Source organism: Poecilia reticulata, chromosome 14 (genome assembly GCF_904066995.2).
Source record: "Poecilia reticulata chromosome 14, P_reticulata-male-v2, whole genome shotgun sequence".
In the NCBI taxonomy this organism is placed as follows: domain Eukaryota; kingdom Metazoa; phylum Chordata; class Actinopteri; order Cyprinodontiformes; family Poeciliidae; genus Poecilia; species Poecilia reticulata.
In genome coordinates this window covers 19,222,137-19,243,322 of record NC_088843.1, presented here as the reverse complement: position 1 = coordinate 19,243,322, position 21,186 = coordinate 19,222,137, and the positions used below count along the sequence as shown (strand labels likewise).

At 41.5% G+C, this 21,186-nt stretch overlaps 1 protein-coding gene across 3 annotated transcripts in view; it reads right to left on the bottom strand.

Moving 5' to 3' along the window:
- Positions 1-1,611: 1,611 nt before the first annotated feature.
- nova1 (NOVA alternative splicing regulator 1) overlaps positions 1,612-21,186 on the bottom strand; it is a 32,718-nt gene continuing 13,143 nt past the window's right edge. For 2 of the 3 annotated variants that reach the window (XM_008428335.3, XM_008428336.3), the window contains exons 3-4: positions 11,281-11,447; positions 1,612-10,786 (exon numbers count right to left, since the gene is read on the bottom strand). In XM_008428335.3, coding sequence (XP_008426557.1) covers positions 9,767-10,786; positions 11,281-11,447 — 1,187 coding nt within the window. In that variant the 3' untranslated portion in view covers positions 1,612-9,766. Of the gene's footprint in view, positions 10,787-11,280; positions 11,448-11,736; positions 11,929-21,186 lie in introns of those variants that run through there. The other variant, XM_081615369.1, reaches the window with a different exon arrangement.

Genomic DNA, 21,186 nt, shown 5'->3' with positions numbered 1-21,186 from the left:
CTCGCATTGTGTCTCCGAGGATGGCATCGATGTTTTTTGGGTTATGTAATCTTTTAAATCTCTAACTGGAACATTAAACTCTTAAAAAAGAAAGAAAGAAAGAAAAAAGGTATTTGCCTCCAAGCTGAAATGAATGTACAAAATGCTCACTCTACTAAAAGCTTTTCCAGAGCAAGCTGAAGTTCTGACTGATGAGAAACTGGGCGAGCCTAAGCGTCTAATCACCACTCAGGAGGTGATTAGACGCCTCAATCACAGGATCCCCACAGCTGCAGTTCTCGTGGTGCATCCCCCTCGCCCCCCCCCCCCCCTCACCCCCCAGAGGTAAGAATAGAAAAACTATTAAAATTGTGCTAACCTTATGGGCAGCTCAGCCTCATGATGTAGGTGGGAAGCAAAGCCCTGGCTGGTGCTGGTCCAGCTAATAAAAGAGTGAAGACAGCTCAGATTACAGGCGGGGGGTTTATATGGGTCCAATTAGAAGAACATGGGGCAGTTTGTTGTGTATGGCCGCGTACACAGCAGTCAGGGTGGTCCGGGTAGCCATGCTTACTTTTAGCCATGACTGTATCAGACGAGCTTTAGCGCTACGCGGAGCAGGAGAGGAAAACGGCGTCTTGTCGTCTCATTGTCTTCCACAGTGTGTTTACCTGGAGGGGGACGGGCGGCGGTCAGAGGGGCGGACTGCCGGGAAACCTCGGGCCTTTGCTCCTCAGAAAGACTCCGTGTTTACGAAGGAGCGTTTTAGTTTGAGTAACATTATTTTGAGATTTTTTTAATTTTTAAATCAGGCTTCCCAAATGTTCCAAATCTTAATTGAAATTATGTGCTGGAAAAAGGATGAGTGCAACTTGAGGAACTCTCGGAAGTTTTAAGTGGCAGGTGTCAAACCCGAGGCCCGCGGGCCAATTCCGGTCCGCCATAGCTATTCACGTGGCCCTCTAGAGACTACAGGATCAAAGGGCAAATTGGGGCAGAATGTGTTGATAAAACTACCAATTAACAAACTGTTGAAATATTAGTGTTCTCTGCAACAAATTAATTAATCGCATGATAAATTAAAACAAGCTTGAGAATTTCCATTTGCATAATTTATCATTTTCCTCTTTCCTCCAAAAACCAGATGACAAAGCCTTCGGTCTGGTGCATTCATCTTATTTTGAAGGACACTTTTGTTCACAGAGACACCATAATTCTCTTTGTCGTTTCAATTTTTTTGTTTATTTATTTTGGATATTTAAAACGTTCCAGTGTTAGATGTTTATTTGCAATTACCGCCATTATGTTACTCGAAAAAAGTCTAGAAACAACATTATCATTTATCGCGATAAATTCTGGGACAATTTATCGTCCGGCAAAATTTGCCGTCGTGACGGGCAAAGTAGTGACGGTGCAAAAATTGTGAAATGCATGTGAATCCCTTTTTTCCAAGGAACTGTATAAAAACCAGGTATAAAATACATGTTAGCCATTTAGATTTTTGCCCTGTCCTTTTATTTCGCGTCATGGCGGCAGCGTCAGAGCAGCGCCCCACCAAAATGTGTCGTTTGCTGCTGCGCAGGTCCGACCAACCTGAGGCCGAGGTGGAGAAAGAAGGAAGCAGAAGACAAGTGATGTTAAAATGAACATTTATAATGACTCTTTGTTGCCGTCGCAAAAATAATCTTTAAAAAACAATTCAATTATTAACACTGAAATGCTGACTTCACTGGTAGTCCACGAGTCATAGAACACAACTCACTGAATTTCTTTTACAAACACAGTACTACAGTTACATTAAATAGTCATTACCGTTAAATCTATTATGAGTGATGCTTAAAGAAACAAACAGAAACAATGACGAGTAATTAATCCTCTCATTCCCTCACCGTAGTAGCTGTTGTCTTTTTTTTTAATTTTTTTTATAGAAAATATCCTGCTTCTGAGATGTTTCTGACCAAAGCAGAAAACAGACTGGCAGCATAACAATAATGGTACGTGAGCTCCAACATTGCACAAATAGGGTGATGTTTTTTTTTTTTTTTGTTTGTTTTTTTTTCTTTTTATAGGGGAGCGGAACCGGGACGGGATCGTCCCGCAGATCCAACAGTTACGACGGCTGGCTGCCTTTTGGCTCAGTGTGGGATTATTTGGCACTCTTATTGACAAAAAGCTTTCTCGTTTTTTGTTTTCCCTTAAAATGGCACAAGAAGGCGTTTTCTTTCCAAACCACGTTCAAGAGACTCGTATAAATGCTCTCAGAGAAAGCCCTTTAGGTAGTCTTACACTGCGGACTTTCACAGATTCTCCTCGTTCGTCACGACAGAAAAGACGGAACCGTTCTCGCTTGTAAGTATCGAAGAGAAATATACCCAATGAACGAAACATCACTCTCTGCTCAAGCCGGAAATATTTGATCTTATGCTGTCAGTCCATTTTTGTCTGAGATGGAGCGAACGGAGGTTAAACGCCAAAGCAAATCCCAAAACCTAAAGACATGAGAAGTTTTGCAAAGCACAAATGTGCTTCCCTTACGTTGACACATAAAGCAAGCGTTCAGTCAAAGGAAAACAAAACAAAACAGAACAGTCTTCCAGAGCTTGAGAGTTCAATCTCCAACACACACATGAGTTCTGAGGATGTAGAAGGTCAACAAAGTCCATGGGAGGTTCTGAGGGTCAAACACAGAAACGGCCTCATGTCTGGTTGGCAAAGAATCCTTTTTTTTTTTTTCCCCAGAAAAGCCTTAACCCGTTTAAAGGGTGGACACAGTTGCAGGTTCTCGGGGTAATGAAACAAGTCGCGGTGTCGTGCAGACTGAGAGAGAGAAAGAGAGACTCAGGTAGAATTGGTTCAAAGAGAGGAGTGAGCAGCCGTAGCCAGTTTTGTAGCGTTTCAAAATCAGTCCTAGCCTTCTTGTGAAGGGGGATGAATGTCCAGAACACGTTTGGAGTGAAAATCAAAACCGAGGAAAAAACAAATAAAAAAAATCACCTTTGGAACGACGGTGCCAATTGGTCTGGCGCTCGGTTGCGAAACACGGGACGATGAAACGGATAAATCGTTGATACAAGCAGGCCTGAACGAATCACAGCTTTTTCCCTTTGTGGTTTTCCTCCATTTGGGGCGGCAGAGTCGCTCTTCGTGTTGCTGGTGCCAAAGACGTCTCTCAGATCTGACTGTGACATCAGCTAAGATGTTTTACCCTTCACTTCAAATCATCTGGCAAAACAAGAAAAAAAAAAAAAACAACAACACAAAAAAATCCTAATTTGAGATTTCAAACCAAAGTGGACACGAGTGTAGAGATCAGTCCTCCGGGAATGTGGCAGAGAAGCCTTAGAGAGAGGAAACAGGTGCTACTTTTCTATTTTGTCCGAGATTCCAGCCCTTCCCGTCATTCTCGAGACCCAACACGGAAAAAAAGAAGAAATAAATTAGAACAAAGGATGACAGCAACATGGTTGTGGAAAGCCAACACGGTTTGCCTCATTTCCCGCCCACCCATCGATAAAGTGCATTTATGCAACACCAAACAAACAGGAAAATGTTGACAGCGAATCGGAAGTTGTGTTCGCATATCTGGTTCATGACTTGCGGCCGTCTTAGGCCTTTACCTGACTGGAGCTGTTTAAACGCATTTAACTTTACATGTAGTTGACATTCCTGCCGTGAATTTACATTAAAGACAGTTAGACATTCAACAGAACCCCCAAAAAAATTTATATATATTATTTTTTTTTTTACAAAAATAAATCAAAAGAAAACAAGAAGAAATGAGTACATTCATTAGATTAGATCTGGGCTTTCAAGCTGTGACAAAAATAAAAAATAAAAAAAAGAAAGAAAGTAGCATTTTCATGAGGTTCCAGCTGAGATCCTAAAAACACAAAGAGCCAATGCACTGAGTAACATTTTCACGTTTGCTTGTTTCACATTTGTAATCCTCCTCTGGATCTAAGAAAGAAAGAAAAAAAAAACATTATAAAAACAAAATTTTCTCAGATGATATTAGAGAGATGAGTTCGACCCATGAGAAATCCGATCTCAGATGCGTGTTCATGTTTGTGTCTTTTTTTTTTTTTTTTCCTTTTTCTTTTCGGGCCAACATGACGATAATGAGCTCCCTCCCAACTCACAACATAAAAATCCAACAGTTTTAACATGAGGTGAGTTCAACTCAAAGAGATATACATTTGACTGCATGCAGCGTTTATGTCTCTGAATGTTGCGAGACTCCTCGCAAAATTTTTAGACTTTTTTTTTTATTCCCCATTTTTTCTTTTTTTTTTTCCTCCATAATTTTTTACTTTGATACCATGCAATAGAAGACGTGCAAAAAGATAACACCGAACTCCACAAACACATCGTTTGATTGTTAATGGCTATGTTATGGATGCTTATAACATGTTATGCTTAGTCCATGCTGGCCTATAGAGACATTTGTGAGAAAAAACAGCGGTACTTAAGCCACAGGTCAAACGAACACACAAGGGATGCATGGAGTGTAAAACAACATGGATCCATAAAAATCACAATCTTTAACTCTTACTCTATGTACCTATGGGATAAAACAATGCACAAAAAAGTTCTTTGTCCTTTGTTTTCTTAAGTAATGCGTTTGATTATCTTTTCTTAACTTAAAAGATAAGTGTTTGATTGGCACTTGATCAGCACTTCTAAACAAGTTATTGATATCTAACATTTGATCGCACATCTACAAATTCAGAAGCTGCAGAGGTCTAGTTTGGCACAGGTCATACTATGGAGTCTATTATTTACTTTTACTATCTTACCAATACTGTATAGCACTCTATACACCTCGGCTTAACGCTCCACCCCGTCGGAGCGCGCGTCTCTAATCAACAGACCAGACATCTTTTCCACTAAAATATTTTTGTATAGTTTACTTATCAAATAGCAGCATTTTCATAACTTACAAAAAGAAGTACATGTAAACCTATTCATTCAAAATCTTAGTAATTTCAAAGGTTCATACAACAGACATAAAACACAAAACAGGACAACATGCTACTATATTGCTTCCAATATTCTTAACATTTTTCTTACTGTCAAACTAAATCATCAGTGACAGAAATATGGACACCACCGCTCGATGATGAGGCATCATAATGCACAAACAAACTGCGAAGCTAATCTTAGTCAGGCTTAGTTGGCACTCTCATCATCCACACAAATATAACATAGTTTCACATTGTATTGACAACGCTGGACTGCATTTGGACTACAAACTAGAATAGCTACAATAAAGTACATATAGATCATATGACGTGACATATTGTATTCCACAGAAATGAGCTCTAGTCATTTTTCAGATAACAGGATATGCATAAAGGATGTCACTGTTTCGGCTTGAGGTCACAAACAAGTTCCCACGTTGCTCTCTCTCGCGTGTCTTATGCATTCTGTCCGAAATATTTTTGTTTAGAGCTCGAGCTCGGCCATCGGATTGATATTCGTTCTGCCAAGATTTGCCTTTTAGTTTTGAAAAATAAAAAAATAAAAATAAAAACAAACAACTAAAATTTTTTTCCTTCCTTTTAAAAGTCCAAACCTATTCCCCCCCCTAAAATCTTTCTTCGTTCTTCCCGCTGAGGAAAAAAAAAAGTTTGACACTTTTGAGCTAACGTTTGCTGGTTGGTCTCGGTGGGTATCACAGTTTTGGAGGCAGGTGTTTTTCTGTGCATTTTTAGCCTTGTGAACTTTGCGGCCTGGGAAAACATTTTCATACTCCTACGACCCCGTAGTGCATAACTCCCACCCACGGCGCGTCCGACACATCGCCCATGAGACGACAAGACAAGAGGAAGGAGAAAGAGGGGGAGAGCACAGTGCAAGGAGGGAAGGACAGACAGACGGAGGCGGCTTGGGGACGCAGGAGGAGCCTCAGAACGCAGGCGGGAGGACATGCAGGGGAGCGAAAACATCGGGAGGAAGAGGAACGTTAATGGGAGGGAGAGGAAACAGATTGTGGCACAATGTATGGATTAGGGAGCTCTGAAGGAGAAGCTCTCTGGAGTCCAACAGTCCCGTTGCATTGATAAAACACCCCCTTGTTTTGTGCTTTTATCTTATTATATGCTAAAATCTCGGGCAGTAAAAGGTTCGCTTATGCAATGATTTCACAGGTGGCCAGATTGTAGCTATGGATGACTGTGAGGCCTTCCAAGCACAGAATGAAAGGAAGAGACTTGAGCTGGGAAGAAAGGCCCACCGCTTGTATTGCCACGCAGAATGTTGACACACACAGAGTTGCTTGAAAGTAGTTTGAAATCTGCTTACTTCTGTCTCTCTCTCTTTTTTCTTCCACACACGATTCGTCCAAAACAAAAACGTCATTTCATCAGATTCTCCTGAAAACTGGGAGCGTCTGAATTTCTTTCACACAACTCAGCACCAACCCTCACAGCTTCGCATTAAGGAAGCTGATCACAGAGCTTGGGTTGATGGCGACTATATCGGAAATGTCCCTTAGAGCAACAGGGAGGCGGACGTTCGACGACCGGGGAGGTTCAGTTTGGGTCAGTAGAAGATGGGTAAATTTAGTAAAGGGAAAAAAAGTCAAAAGACGCAGGTGTAATAAATACATGTGTGGAGAAATCCTCTCGGTTGGTACAGTAAGGCAGAGCCGGCCCAAGACCGTACGGGGCCCCAAGCAGAATTTCATTTGGGGCCCGATTCCAGTTAAGCCCATCCACCAAGGCACCAGTAACGCCTCTTTAAACTGCCCAAGCTTGATTGTTTTCTTGTTAATTTTTTAGTAATAAGACAACAGCTACTTCTTAATCGCAGAGCGCATTTCACTCGACCTCCAAATTATTTACTTTATTCACATTATTTGTCTTGTTAGGCACCAGCGTAGACAAAAGCAGGACAAAGAAAAAAAATGAACAAAAAAACTAGCATTAAGACCATTAACTAGAACTTAATCATATTAATTCTGATTAATTAAATATAGATAAAATTGTCGGTAAAAAAACCGACAATGCATTAATAACAGATTTAAAAGTTCTCTTAAGTTTTTGGCACATTGGTAACACTGTTGCACACCCTCCAGCCCAGTAGGAGGCAGTAATGCACCTTAAGTCTAAAGTCAATGAACAGGACATGTTGTGTGAGCTTGGTGAACAGTGATGGAGGACTTGACTTGCTTAGTTGGGCGGAAATTTATAAATTTTTTTCCTCAAAGGCAGCTGAAATAAAAACATGGTTGTGTGCAGTCTACACCTAGACTTCAGAGCCAAATAAAGCAAATCTATATCTGACCTGATCATTTAAAACATGTAGAAATCTACTCACTGATTCAGTCATGAGCCAAAATCAATTAGGATTGACAAACTTGCCAAGTATCGCTGATTAAAAAAAAAAAAGATTAATCAACATTAATTAGAAAACTTCCAATTAATTTGAATAATTGCGTTTCACGACTACTGCTGGAATCGAAGAACATTTCTCTCCACATGACTTCAGTTACATTTGTCAGATCTTAAAAATAAAAATAAATACATTTTTTAAAGACAACATTTAATTTCAATTTTTAAAAGAATTTAAAACTCTTAGAAATTGCTAAATCTTCTGAGCGACGTAAAAGATAGACATATTCTTTCTAAACACTGATACATATTTTACGCTTTGAGAAGTCAAGTGCTCTCTGGGGCCCCCTGCTGGCCTTGGAGCTCTACGTAGTTTACTTATGCTATGCCCTTGGATAAAGGTTTGTCAAAGAAACTTGGGATGGAGGCTATATGCTAACGTCTTTTTAAAAAATTGACATGTCCTTGATATGCTAACCTAATAGAGACAAGATGGCCATGTTTGGAGCGTTGGGCCGGCTCTGCAGATTGGTTTTGATCTTGTGACATAAATGTGCATATAAAGATGTATTCACACCCCTAGCAGGACAGACACACTTTACATTGTGGTCTAAATGCCTCACAGTGCAGTCTTTAGAGAGCCAGCAGACTCAGGATGAACGCTATGGATAGCAGCACAGAGGGGGTCGGATGCAAGGTAATCTTGGAGTGCTCCAGACATTTGGCCTGCCACTGTCAAGACAAAGTGGCAATAAAAGACAACAAGCCAAAAAACATGTCATGTTTCATTATATGCTCCACTTGAGCATTAATGTACGTTGGGAACAATAATATTCTGCTTAAGTGAACTGCAGAAATTTCTCTTTTGTCGTCATGTCAATTAGGAAGCATTTCTCACAGAAAAGTGACTCCAAAACTTTGCTTTCTGCTCCACGTTGGGTCTATTTGGTACCCTTACAGAAAAGGCAATAGCTTCTTTGTTCACAGATATAGGTTCTTACAGCTCTTATCATCAAAAAAAAAAAAAAGCTTTTGTAGTGCTTTTGTTCTCTTCGTGAACTGCCACCGCTTTCAGGAAGTCTGAGCCTGTAGATAATTCTTGGGTGTTCCGAATGTCTGGCTAAGGCAAAAAAGTATGTCAGGTGTTATCTACTGCAGGATGTTCGGCTTGTGTTATAAAACAATGGACTTATATTAGAACTGCTTTGATTCACAAAATATTCTGAAATCAATCGTCATTAGGTAAGAAGCCGGGTCAGATCCAGTGGGCTACCAATGGCTGGACGACACGACGGCTACTTTGAATCAAGTAAAAACTCAAGTTGTGGAAACGTTTGAATTCCACGGTACAGGAGGTACAAATCTAAGCCTATAGCACCAAGAAAGGGTTCGTCAACAACATATTTCTTTGTGTTAGTAGCAGTGGCTGAATATGAAATGATGTTCTAGTGTTTGTGCGTTTGTGGGAGCGTTCTCTATGTGTGTCTGTGTTAAAATATAGATTATACATTCCTGTGTGTCTCCTCTGTCCTCTCGCATTGATTCTTCAACCCCTGAACTATACCTGCAGACAGCAAGCGCACAGTTCAGACTGGGTTTGAGTTATACATTTCTTTCACTGCAACACAACGTTTGATCCCTGGAAAGAAAAAAAAAAAAATAGCAACAAGCTAAAATTGTTTTTACATTCAGATCAACCTGCGTTCGCAGGTTTAAATAATCTACTTGTGTTTGAATGAGACTATGTCAATAAGTTAAAGGATGAAAATATAAAATACCCAAATTTTTGTCATTTCAATTATGAAATGAGCTAGAATTCGACACACGTCAACATAGATGCGCTTTTGTTTGCTTGTAAAGAAATTATACTTGGATTGCTGCCCTAAATAGCTGAGATGAGCTCAGGTGCTTGTCATAAAACCTCTCCCCTGTTAACAATGCCTTCTGCATTGAACACAAAGAGCAAGGTTTGTAAAACAGCTCGATTAGCTGGCCGGATCTTCATCTGATACGCTCAGCTCACCGGGAGCCGAGGTCTCAAACCGACTTAAATCCAACAAAAAAACAAAACAAAAAAAACAACAACAACAAAAGAAAAAAAAAGAACAAAATGAAAACAGTAATGAGGTTTTAGAGGAGGGTGAGACTCCGCAGCCTCACTCCTGAATCTGCAACTTGGCAGTGGACCAGTTCAGCTTACTCTGATCACCATTGTCAAAAGGACTTGACACAAACTTTTAAAAAACATCAGGACTTCTGTCCTAAAAACACACTCACAAATCACACACACTTATCTTGGTTGTCTCCCCCGCCTCCTCCTTTGTAATTCTCTCGTTTGATACTGAAATATTGAACATATATTTGGACATTTCTTTTTTCTATTCTTCTTGACTCTCTTAATTCCTTTCTATTCTCTGTCTTCATCCTTTCCTTCTCTCGTCTTCGCTTTCGTTTTAGCCCACCTTCTGTGGGTTGGTAGCGCGCACGCCCTGCTCGTACGTGATCCGCTGGCTGATCAGATACTGCGCTGCTTGTGTAGCGGCCGGCGACCCTGTTATTGTAACTTTACGGTTCCGAGTACCTGGAATGAACTCTCCTTTTTTGGAGATCTGGATGCGGGCTCCTGTCAGCTCCTGGTACTCTACCAGTGTTTTCCCTCCTTTCCCCAAAATGGCGCCCACCAGATTCTCGGGCACAGCAATTTCAACCACGTCCTTGGCTCCGTCTGCCAACTTTTCTGTTGCCAACAGGGAGGAAGCCATCAATGGGGATGATGCATTTAGGTAACCGTTGGAAGCTCCAGTAGCAGCTGCTAGTGAGCCCAGGGAGAACCCACCGAGGCCTGTAGCGGGGTGGCCGGCACTGCTGGAGGCATCATTAGCGTAGGAGGCCAGTAGGTTAGCTGCAGCGGCAGCAGCTGGGTTGGCACTAGCTGCCACTGCAGCGAGGACTCCAGAGGCAGCTGCGGGGTTGAGACCCAGGCCCAGGGTGTTAGTGTTGTAGCCGTAGCTGGCCAGTGTATTCAGGGCTGAGGTGATGGCCAGCAGATCGTTGCCAGAGAAACTGGACATGGCGGCAGGGAAGGCACCCATTCCTGTCAATCCGGCCTGACCCAGAAGGCTGGAGGCAGTGGCAGCTGCTGCGGCTGCGTTGGGCAGCACCTCGGCTGTGTTGGCGTAAGGGGAGCCTGTGGGGTTGGAGTTGGCCACTGGGCCCGAGACGTTGGAGTAGCTGATATTCAGGCAACTGCTGCTCTGAGGGTCCTCCTGGATTTTCTGCACAATGATTTCCACAGCCTTACGGTTCTGTTCTGGCTCTCCGCTGATGGTCACCACCCGCTCCTGCAAGTTGATGCCCTCCGGCTTCTGAGAGAGCTGCACCCAAGCTCCCGACTGCTCCATCACCGCCTTCACTGTGGCACCACCCTTACCAATGATCAGCCCAGCGGTGCTATTGGGTACAATCAATTTGGCCTGCAGAGACATAGAAAGATTGTGGTAGCAAAAGCAGGAAATATGAGCAAGATTGCACAGCATTAATGGTAAACGGATAAGAGGAGTATCTCTAACTGAGTCAGAGTACTACACCAGCCCTCACTCTACTCAGCAGTTTGCTAATCCCTGGGGTTTAGGCTGCAGCTGCCACACTGCCACATGGTTCTGTCTAGCTATGGAAGACTGCAGGTAAAAATAACCCCATACACTCACATTTTCCTGACCCTACCACACTGTAGGTCACAGACCACAGAACAAGTAGGATAGGTAAGAACCAAAGTGTTCAGGAGCTGCTTCACACCTTAACGCTCCTATTTGTTAGAAATATTAAGCATTGAAACCCTTGGAAAAGCTACAACTGCTTTAAAAACTTCCTTTGTGTTCCTCAACTAAACTATAGACAACTACCAGCTTAGGTTCACAACCGTTTGTTTCTTTTCAAGGATCTAGTTGCCAACTCAACAGACTCTTACCTGTTTAACACGGTCAGGGTTAACCGTCGTCTGTGGTTGCAATATGCTGACAGGTTCTGGTTTCTGGGCACTCTGGGGCATCTCGCGGACTTTCTCCGCAATGAAGTTGTGGACGCTATTGAGGGCTTCGACAGTACCCTGTATCAGACAGACTCGTTCAGTTGTTCCTGTGATAAAAGAGACAGAAGAGGACAAACGTGATCAATGGGCGACAATTACAGTCCAATGAGTGGACACTTGGCGAGCAGATTTGAGGGATTTGCTTGTGGCTAAACTAAGATCCACATTTGTAATAAGAAGTGCTGGATGCAATGAATGGTCCTCTACGTTAAATGGAGCTATTCTTCACTCTCTCCATTTACACAATCAACTGAGAAACAGCTGAAAGAGTGAACACTGCTTAGTTAGCGAGCCACGGGGGGGAGAAGGATTCCTCTTCGATGATGTAACACTTACTGTGCTGTAATCCTGAGCCTGTCCTTGCCTTGCAGCGTTAATAGACTAAACACACATTTGTTCTTCCTCCAGGCTTCTTTCTACGCCCACATCGACGACCCAACTGGCATTCTGTTGCCATGGTAAAGGGCCCAAGCCGTGGAAACAGGTGATGCAACACCAAGTCTTTTATACTGGCTTGCACGATTTCTACAACACTCTCCTTTTTATGTATCCGTCTTGCTCTTGGCAACATTTGCCTGTCCTTTGGAAGAATGGAGGACGTCTACAGATTCGTTTTTTTGTGTGTGTGTGTGCGTGCATGTCAGCTTGACGTATATCTGTGTGCAGCCCGAGAGAAAAGTTTGGATTCCTACTCTGAGTAAAATCTGTAAAAAAAGACCACCTGATGAGATGATATTTAACAGGTTTGCTGTACAAGTCTGCGTCTGTCGTCTACCAATTTACATGCACTCAGGACAGCATGAAACGAATAGAGAGAAAATGCATTTGTCAGATTTAATCTGTGTTATACTACAGAAATGTTGAATAATGGATGTGGACAGACTGCTGGTCAGTTTAAGCATCGCAAGAACTGAGAAGAAATTCTGTTCAAAATTGGAAACGACACAAGGCGTATTTGAGTTTATTTCCTCGTTTCGTTCTAGATGACAAGAAGAACGTTGTATTTCTTAAAATAATCATTCCTGTAGGATCTTCCATTTCTTTCTCATACACAGTTAGAGTAGACTTGGTTTTCAATACGCCGGCTCAACGGCAGCTTAGGACTCCTTACCAAAGAAACATTTATCACAGAGGAAATTAATAGCCAATTTAAACACAACATCCTCAGCAACACCAAGGAATACGCTGTGTACAGTAATTATCTGGCAAACGGTTACCTTGGAGAAATCAATATGCATGACTAAATGCATCCATGAGTCACTATGCAATGGCTTGAGGAAGTTTTCAAACTTTTCTAACTTTCTGTGGCAGTGCCGCAGTGATAATGTATAAGCAGAAAATGGAGATCTGATTTCCGTTACGTTAGCAAAAATAGACACAGACTGTATAAGAACTGTCTGAGGTTAAATCAGACTGAACTTTTCCTGTTTTAGCTTATTTCTGTTTCTAAAGGCCTGAGTGTTGAGAGAGAGAGACGATGAAACAAAAGATAACATATATGTCCTCAGCTTCTGGTAGAATTTGGGTAAAATGTTTTTCACCACACTTTGTTGGAATATTGGCCCATTCCTCCAGGTAGGTTTGTAGGTTACCTTCCTGACACACACATCTTTTCAACTCTTCTCCACAAATTTTCCATCGGATTGAGATTAGGACTTTTGCACAACCACTCCTAAACACCGACTTTGAAACTAATTTGCTGTTTTGCTTAAGGCCGTTGGATATTTGCAAGACCCGTATATGCTCAAGCTTGACTTGATGGCTTAAGATGGAGCTTCGTTATTTCCACATGATGTTCTTTCACCATGGAGTCATGTGTTTTATGAAGTACACCAGTGCTTTTTGAAGTAAAACACACGCAATGTGACAACCCCGTCCTCGTACTTCATACTATTCTTAGGTTTGCTTGGTCATTATGATCAAACACTTCGAAACTTTGTTCCTAAATACATTTGCAAAATGTAATCTGATGTTTTACGTAGTTTTTGAAGCAATATCTTCCCGTCGCCGAATATAAATCCAGGACTCATAATGACTCTATTATCAGCGTCAACCAGCATCTTCGTAAGGTATTTTGCATTTGTTTTGGGGTTGATATTCACATATTGCACTAAAACATATACTGCTCAAAAAAATAAAGGGAACACTTCAGTGTTCACTTAAATGTTAAAGTGTTCCCTTTATTTTTTTGAGCAGTGTTCAAAAAAACACTGCTCAAGGAGAGAACCCGTCTCCTTCCTAAACAGTTTGACAATCCCATGATCTTTCCGCTGTACTTCTGTGTAATACGGGTGGATACGGCACCTCCAGGCAAAGTAAATATCTGGATATAACTGCAGTGTTCCTCGCTGCTGTTTTATTTAAGTGTAGAGTTTCCGTTAAGCGCAGCTTCTATATCCAGAAGCAAACACAAGCGGGTTAAAATAAATCCAGAATACTTACCGACTGCCACAATACTTTTTTCTGTTTGTGTTCTAGCGTTCTTTTAGAACTTTATGAAACAAGCGGACTTGCACACTTTGACATATCTCTATGTCACAAGTAGAAATTGGGGACTTTCATGTTCATCCTATAAATTACTACACAGGAAGAAACTCTTTAAATCTGGCCTTTTCTTTAACATCATCCTGTTAAACATGGTAAGGGTTCTAGGTTTTAAAGTGCTAAAGGAAAATGTGGATGTTATATTTTCGGAAAATTTATGGAGTTCAATCCGTTGTCTGTACACGCTTGTCATTGTTGGGTTGAGCAGGATGCGTCTATTCTCATTGGTGATTGTTCGAGAGGTACACCCTTGAGACAGGACTGTGCTTGTACTCTCATATACAAGGGCAGTTTACACAAACCAATTAGCCTGGGATGTTTTTGGACAATGGGGCGCAGCCAGAGTACCAGGAAAGAAATCACAAACGCACAGAGAGAACACGCAAACTCCATGCAGAAAAACCCCAGGTTAGGATTTGAACCCAGGACCTACTTGCTGCAAGGCACCAGTGCTAATAAAGTGGTCCACCATGCAGGAATTACTGCAGAAAATGGTAAAACAAGATATTTTCTTGTTTAACAATCCCTTTTATAGCCTCCAGTATTGTAGGCAAAAACAAACTGCATAAAGATATCATAACCAGAATAGAAGAAAGAACCAGCATATGTGTACAGGAAAATTTCCATGAAGTATAAAAAATATATATAAAAAATATATATATATATGTGACTTATTTTTAAGTAATTTTCTCACACCGGGCGGTCTCTCTCCATGCCGCCTTAGATGCAAAAGAATATGAATTGGGTCATCTTCAGCTAAGCAGAACACACTTAGAATAGCCCTGAGTGATCTTACTTATTGCTTTTTCTTCGGTTTTCCCAACACTAAATGCTGAGTGAGGAAGTTGCTCTGCTTGGAACAGTAATTTTGAGTTACACATCTATGCAACTCAAAGGTTTTCAAAGACTGACATTACATCTCCCCAGACAGCAAAGGTGCTTAAATACTGAAGCAGAGACCTCTTGCTGTTGATGAGACACACAAAGAGGACATGAAACTCTCTGGATCTCACAATAACCTCTGTCCGTTTTTTATTCCACTTCCTGAAACGTTTGCATCAGCTTTCGCCTTGCTTTTGTCTGCAAGAGTGAGGCGTTTCGCGGTGATAGGTGTGCGCGCATCGAGTCCAGCTCGGAGTTTGCTCGTCCTACTGCTGTCATGAGGGGGAGAAAAAAAAAATGTGTCAGGGCCCCGGAGAGCACACATCTCTGGCTCCAGCTTTCCCCACAGGACCAAAGCCTCTCACGTTCTCCATCTTGATAACAAAGTGCAAAAGTTCCAGCACTTCTCAGGCAGCTGGCAGACGGTTTCCAAGATGAAAATCTAGCACAGAATGAGCTTTGTTTGATTTATTAGGACTGCTCACACTGCCACAAGTAGAATACCCCCATAATTACTGTCAACACATCAGCAGCTTTCCGATGATATTATCCCCGCTACAAACCGAGCTGAAACACTTTTATTGCAAATGTCAAAGCTGAATATATTCATCGCGTCACATTGTTGCCATATGGGATGTCTGTAAAATGTAACCAGTCACTTCAAAATGCGAGACCTTTTTGTAATCTTCCATTTTCACCAAGCTAACCAGAAACAGTTGTGGATTACATCACATCCCAGCCAGAGGTTCGCACAATCCGTGTGACTTTGTATGAAAATCAAGGATAGCACAGCATGCTCATCGCAAACATTTGCTGTCATGTAGTCTAGTGAAATAGGTCTCCAAAGCACAGATGGATTTGCTTTATGTCCAATGTTTTCCTCCATAAATGGTGAGGAAATGATCAAAGTTTCACTTTGGGGGACTTTTATCCACCAGGACGGATAATAATGACGTCTGGTCAAGAGGTGCACCAGTCTGGTAAAAACTAGCCTCCTGTTCTACACTTTACTTCGTTCAGGCACAACAAACTTCAGAAAACCACAGAGGTGTAAGACTCCAACAACAAAACCAAAGACATATATATATTTTTAATTGTTTAAGATAACTTTATTAGTGATTAGCGCTATTAGGGAGGCTAGCATCACTAGTAGCAGCAGTCTCTTCTCTCCAGGTCTTGAATTTTTCCCTTTCAAGACCTTTTTGTCTTATAAACAAAACTAATATTTCCAGATCCTGCATATTCCATGACAGACAGAGGAAAGCACAAAAGCAAAAGCAACTTCCTGTAATCCAGATAAGCTTCTGGTTGTCTGCTGAAGCTCCATGCAGCTCATCTGTCGCTCAGTTATCACCGTGCAAAACTTTCTAAACGTTTCGTCTAAGCATATAGGAATTAAAACATTTCCTCAGCAAGCCATACAGTGCAGCAAACTGCTCATTCAGTTATGCAAACTCACTTAAATGAAGCTGTTCTTCCTACCGACGCTTGTCAGCTGCTACAATAGACTGCCAGACTTTGACGGCCTCTCATCCCTTTGCCATTTTATACCTTTGTAGTTTTGGTCATTTTGAACCTGACTTTTTGAGGTACAGAAGAGAGCTGTCTTCCACATGATGTTAAGTCCTCAAATCGTTCCAGTTTTTGGAGATTCCATTGAATTTGCAAAAGATTAGTTAGCCTGGAGGAGATCCCAGAAAGGCTGAGCATCTTGGAGCAGAGCTGCTTTTTTTTATGGCGTGAAACATGGAGGGAGTTCTGTCAGCCTTCTGGGAAACTCAGAGTTAAGGTAGGAATGTAGATTCCCTTGGAGATGCACAAAGAGCCTGACGTTAGTGACAGCAGAAGATGCCCACTGCGCTAACTGCTATTACAACATACTAACATTTAAAAACTTCAAATCATAATGTCATTGTTTTAAATGAATTAAGCACAATCTAACAGTGACTCCTCCCCCACACACAGTGGAACATCACCTCTGCTCCTTGTATAAATAATCAGTGACCTCTTGTCGCAGGAGGGATAGAATAAATGCTGTTAATTAGTTTCCCAGAACAAACAGAAATGAGTTAAATAGACACCAGCAGGTCAAAGCTTGACAGAAACAGGGATCAGAAATCGGCCACAGATCTCTGATGCATCTCCACTGCAAGTATATAAGTGTTTTTGTGTTTGCCTGAACTACTTCTGAATGCTACGTGAGTAAAATGTTTTTGACTTGGAACTCAGAACAAGAGTCAACGTATAATTTAGTGAGTGTGATTGAAATTCTCTCACAACACCAAACTGGAATTAAACCTGATGATTTAATTCCAACACGAGAAGCAAGAAGTTCCTCAGTACGATACGGCTGCAGGGCGTATAAAACACAGATTTAGTAATTATCCGTTTACGTGTAGCTCTTACTTTTACCCGAAGAGGATTGTGCTGCCTTTATGGGTAAATATATTGGCCGAGCCTTAGTTGGTCCAAAGTGTTGAGGAATATCTTGTTTTGGGTTTGTGTTGCTAACAGCCGGCTCACCGATTACAAATGCTAGCGAATCCCACAGGCTTCCTGACACGGTTAAGCTGAGTATGACGTCACTCTGCGACCCGGGTTCCAACTTCTTCTGCAAAGCTAACATAGTAAAAACCCGGTAAATAAAGCCGTATTCCTAACTAAATGACCACTTCCCCACATCTTTTCTTCCTCCTTCAACACAGCAGCTAATCGTAAACGAGCCTTTCTGAACGTCTTAATGGAAAACAGGACGAAAGCAGCAAAAGATGTCCGAACTTCAGGTTTAAGTTGATGTCTGTTTCTACCTCCGCCATTCCAGATCTTTTTAGAAACGTTATGTTACAACGTCTTCAGGTCGGAGCTGAATAATTTCCCAGGGGGATTACAGCTGCCTCTGCTTAAGGCTGTCACAATCATATCATTTTAGGAGACAATTAATTGCCGTGCAAATTATTGCAATTAAAGATTCAATTATCTTTCTTGGAAGTCACTGTTATAGTAAAAGCCAACTCATAATTTATTGATTTACTTCACACTTATGGGAAATAGCTGCATCATTTAAAATATATATATATATCATATTTCTTGCCTTTGAGACTTTGTAGGGTAGAAAAAAAAGTACTACAAGATGAAGTCATTGAAAAGGCAAAATATAGAAGTAGTCAATTTCTGGTTATTTAACCAGCCTGTTGCTATGCAAAGACATGAGTTAATATGCGGTATCAATATTCTGCCAATCATTATTTCAAAAACATTGCTCTAATCAGCAGACCTTTTTATAAATATCAAGAACTAAAGAAATCCCAGCAGTTGTCGCCGTGCTGAGTGCAGCATCAGGCTCGTCCGCCAGGTCAGCAGACAGTCGATAGTAAAATCTCTGAACAAGATGTTAGCGTATATCAGATGGACAATAGAACGACGCAGCAACATAACAACTGTTTCAGATCAAAGTTGAGCCGTGATTCACCAGAGAGGCCCAGACAAATGTGGGGAAGTAAAAGTTCCAGTTTCAGTCCGTTTACAATCCCACCCATGACGTCATCGTAGAAGAGATGAAATCAGCATCGAGACACGAGGCGTTTGGGAAAAACCCTCGTCTCTGCGCTTGCTGACATTTCTAAATACCTTTCCTTTTACTCTGTTTTCTTTCACACAACCTCACTGTTTAATTGAGTGTTTTTGATGACATTCCAACAACAGAGTGTTATGCTGGAAACAGTGTGTGCACGTATTTGGCTGGTGGCAAGCTGCAGAAGGCAAGAGGCCGAAGTTTTGTTTCTAAGTTTAAGTCCAAACGGAGAACTTCCACAGACCTTTTTTGCAGCTGCTTAAATATGCGGATGTGTGTTAGTAGGTGTGCGTAGGCCGCCTGCATGAGCGGAACGCAAAGTGCAAGTGGGTGAATGCGTAGTGTGTCATGTTTATCGTATCTCTAGCAACTCAACAATGCACCAGAGAACATGGGCTCAAGCCAGAGAATGAGAAGAAATCAAAATCAGCAGCTAGGTGCAGGGTGAAACCATGCAGAAAAACAAACGAAAAAAAAAAAAAGAAATAGATAAAAATGAAGCATGACATCATCGCACTTGGCCTAAAACTCTCCTAACTACCAGGAAACAAATCTAAGCACAACAATGATCGGCAAGGAGAGAAGAGGAAACTTGGCGTGTGTTCGTGCAGCTTGAGTACAGCTGAGAGAGGCTATTTCTGGGCCTGCCCCTTGTCCCCTTACCCTCCTGCAATCATGCATCATCCACTCCCTTCACTCTGTCCACTCATCCATCTCGGTAACTGCAGGACCCAGTTGTACACTTCCCCAATATGACATTTAATTCAGGTTTGATTTCTTCTGCCGGGCGGCTGAGCGATGCATGGAGGGTGGGAGGCCAACTGTGAGCCGTCACGGAGAGATTTCAGGACAAAATGGCTGCAATGCTTATTGACCCTTGATTGGTTTGGTCTGCCATTGTGAGCGTGATTGGTCAGCGGTATGAACTCGGTGGAACATTGTTAGAACGTTTTGTTTTAAGGCCGGAGATGCACCGCTCCGATTGGAAGGTGTTCCCTTGATAATCGTTAATCAGCAGAATGTTGACATATAAATATTCAACTTCTTTTAATTAGTGGTGGTACTCAGTTAAAAATTTTAATTGAGTTAATTACAGGGTCTGTAATTAACTCAATTAATCACATTTTTAATAAAAAACTATATCAACAAAATAAGCAACATTTTCGATTCAAAAACCCTTTTTGCTGCTAAATTATTGAGTTAATACACACAAAGATATTAAATGTTCTTGATCAGTTACTTAGGTTATTCAACTATCAGATTGGTGCAAAGTGCTACTATAATCACTCAGCAATCAGGTTTTCCTGGAATCTGCTAATTCATCGACAAATTCTTATAAAAAAGAAAAAAACCTTATTTAGAAACATGAACGCTGACATTAGCGTTGGAGACGTCTGTGCTGCTGCAACACGTTTAGCACCGAGATGCTATTTTATTTTAGGTTTGAACAGCTTCGCTGGTGGGATCACTGGTTTTAACACAACTTGCACATCGCTACTTCGTTGTGCGTTGCTGTCGTTTGCGGATGTCGCTTGTGCGTCACATTAACAGCATGTACCTGAAACGCACGAATACAAAGGTTCTGGCATGAACTTTTGCATATTACGACTAAATCATTAAGACTAATAAATTGAAATGAATGCACTGAGGTGGCGCACTGATAAAGACAGAACTCTCACACTGTCCAGTCTGTTAAGACACCAAATAAATGCATGTATTTTGATGCACTTTTTAAAGTTTAATTTTAAAAAAACTCGGATAAAGGCGAAGGAAATGTGTTTTTGTGGGATTCTCTTGTGTTAGTTAATATTCTGTTGCATTCAAAATCACTTGAACTATGTATTTTTCTTAAATGCTGCATACTGATGTAAACTGACTGATGGTCTCTCATGGTCTTGGTCACTCTTTGATTAGCCTTTAGCTTTAGCCTCCAAGTAATCTGTATTTATACAAAACAAAGAGAGCTATCGGCTGTGAGTAAGACTTCAACAGAAACTCATTTCAAAAACCCAGAACTATCCCTTAAACTCCTAAATTTGTGTTGCTTTGTCGTGACAGACCTTTCAATCTGTCGACACTTGAGGCAACAAAGTTTCGGCTGCACCGACTTCCACAAAGCGGGGCTTTACTGTACAACAGCAGCTGCTTCGTTTTACTTGTGTGGGCCAGAGTAACCACCCAATCAAATTCCTGCCAGCACCCTCTCCCTGAACTCCTCTTCTCACTCATCACAATAATGAGTCGGGGGGTGGGATGGTGGCGAGCAGGTGGTGGCCTATGAACACATTCATGGCTTAAAGTGAGAAATAAAGATACATATGACTCGTTTTATGTGTTCGGTATCCGCGGAGCATTCCCTCAAACGTAGCTGTCCTCCCGTGCGCGCAGCACCCTTCATCATGGCGAGCAGAAACAGGGTGGAAGATAAATTTTTAGAAAAATATTTGCAAGCACATGCCCTTCCTGTCCTCCCCTCAGTGATTTCTTGCTGCAGTTCACTTGAACAGATAACACACATTTCTGAAAGAACAGGCCAGATCTAAATTATGTTCTGTGGGTTTTTTTTATTTTATCCAACTCGTACTGTTATATTCTTTTCCTGTAAATGTTCCTATGCAGTTGGGACGGGCCAATGCATATAATTTCCTATTGGTGTGACAGTAATTTTAGAGAAATGAAAGAGAAAGTGCCACAGCTAAACTCCTGATGCTGCACACTGCCAGTCAGCTCTCTGGAAGGAGGCAGCTGCAGTTTTCCCTTGCTTCCGAACCAGACAAATTATTTTGTTT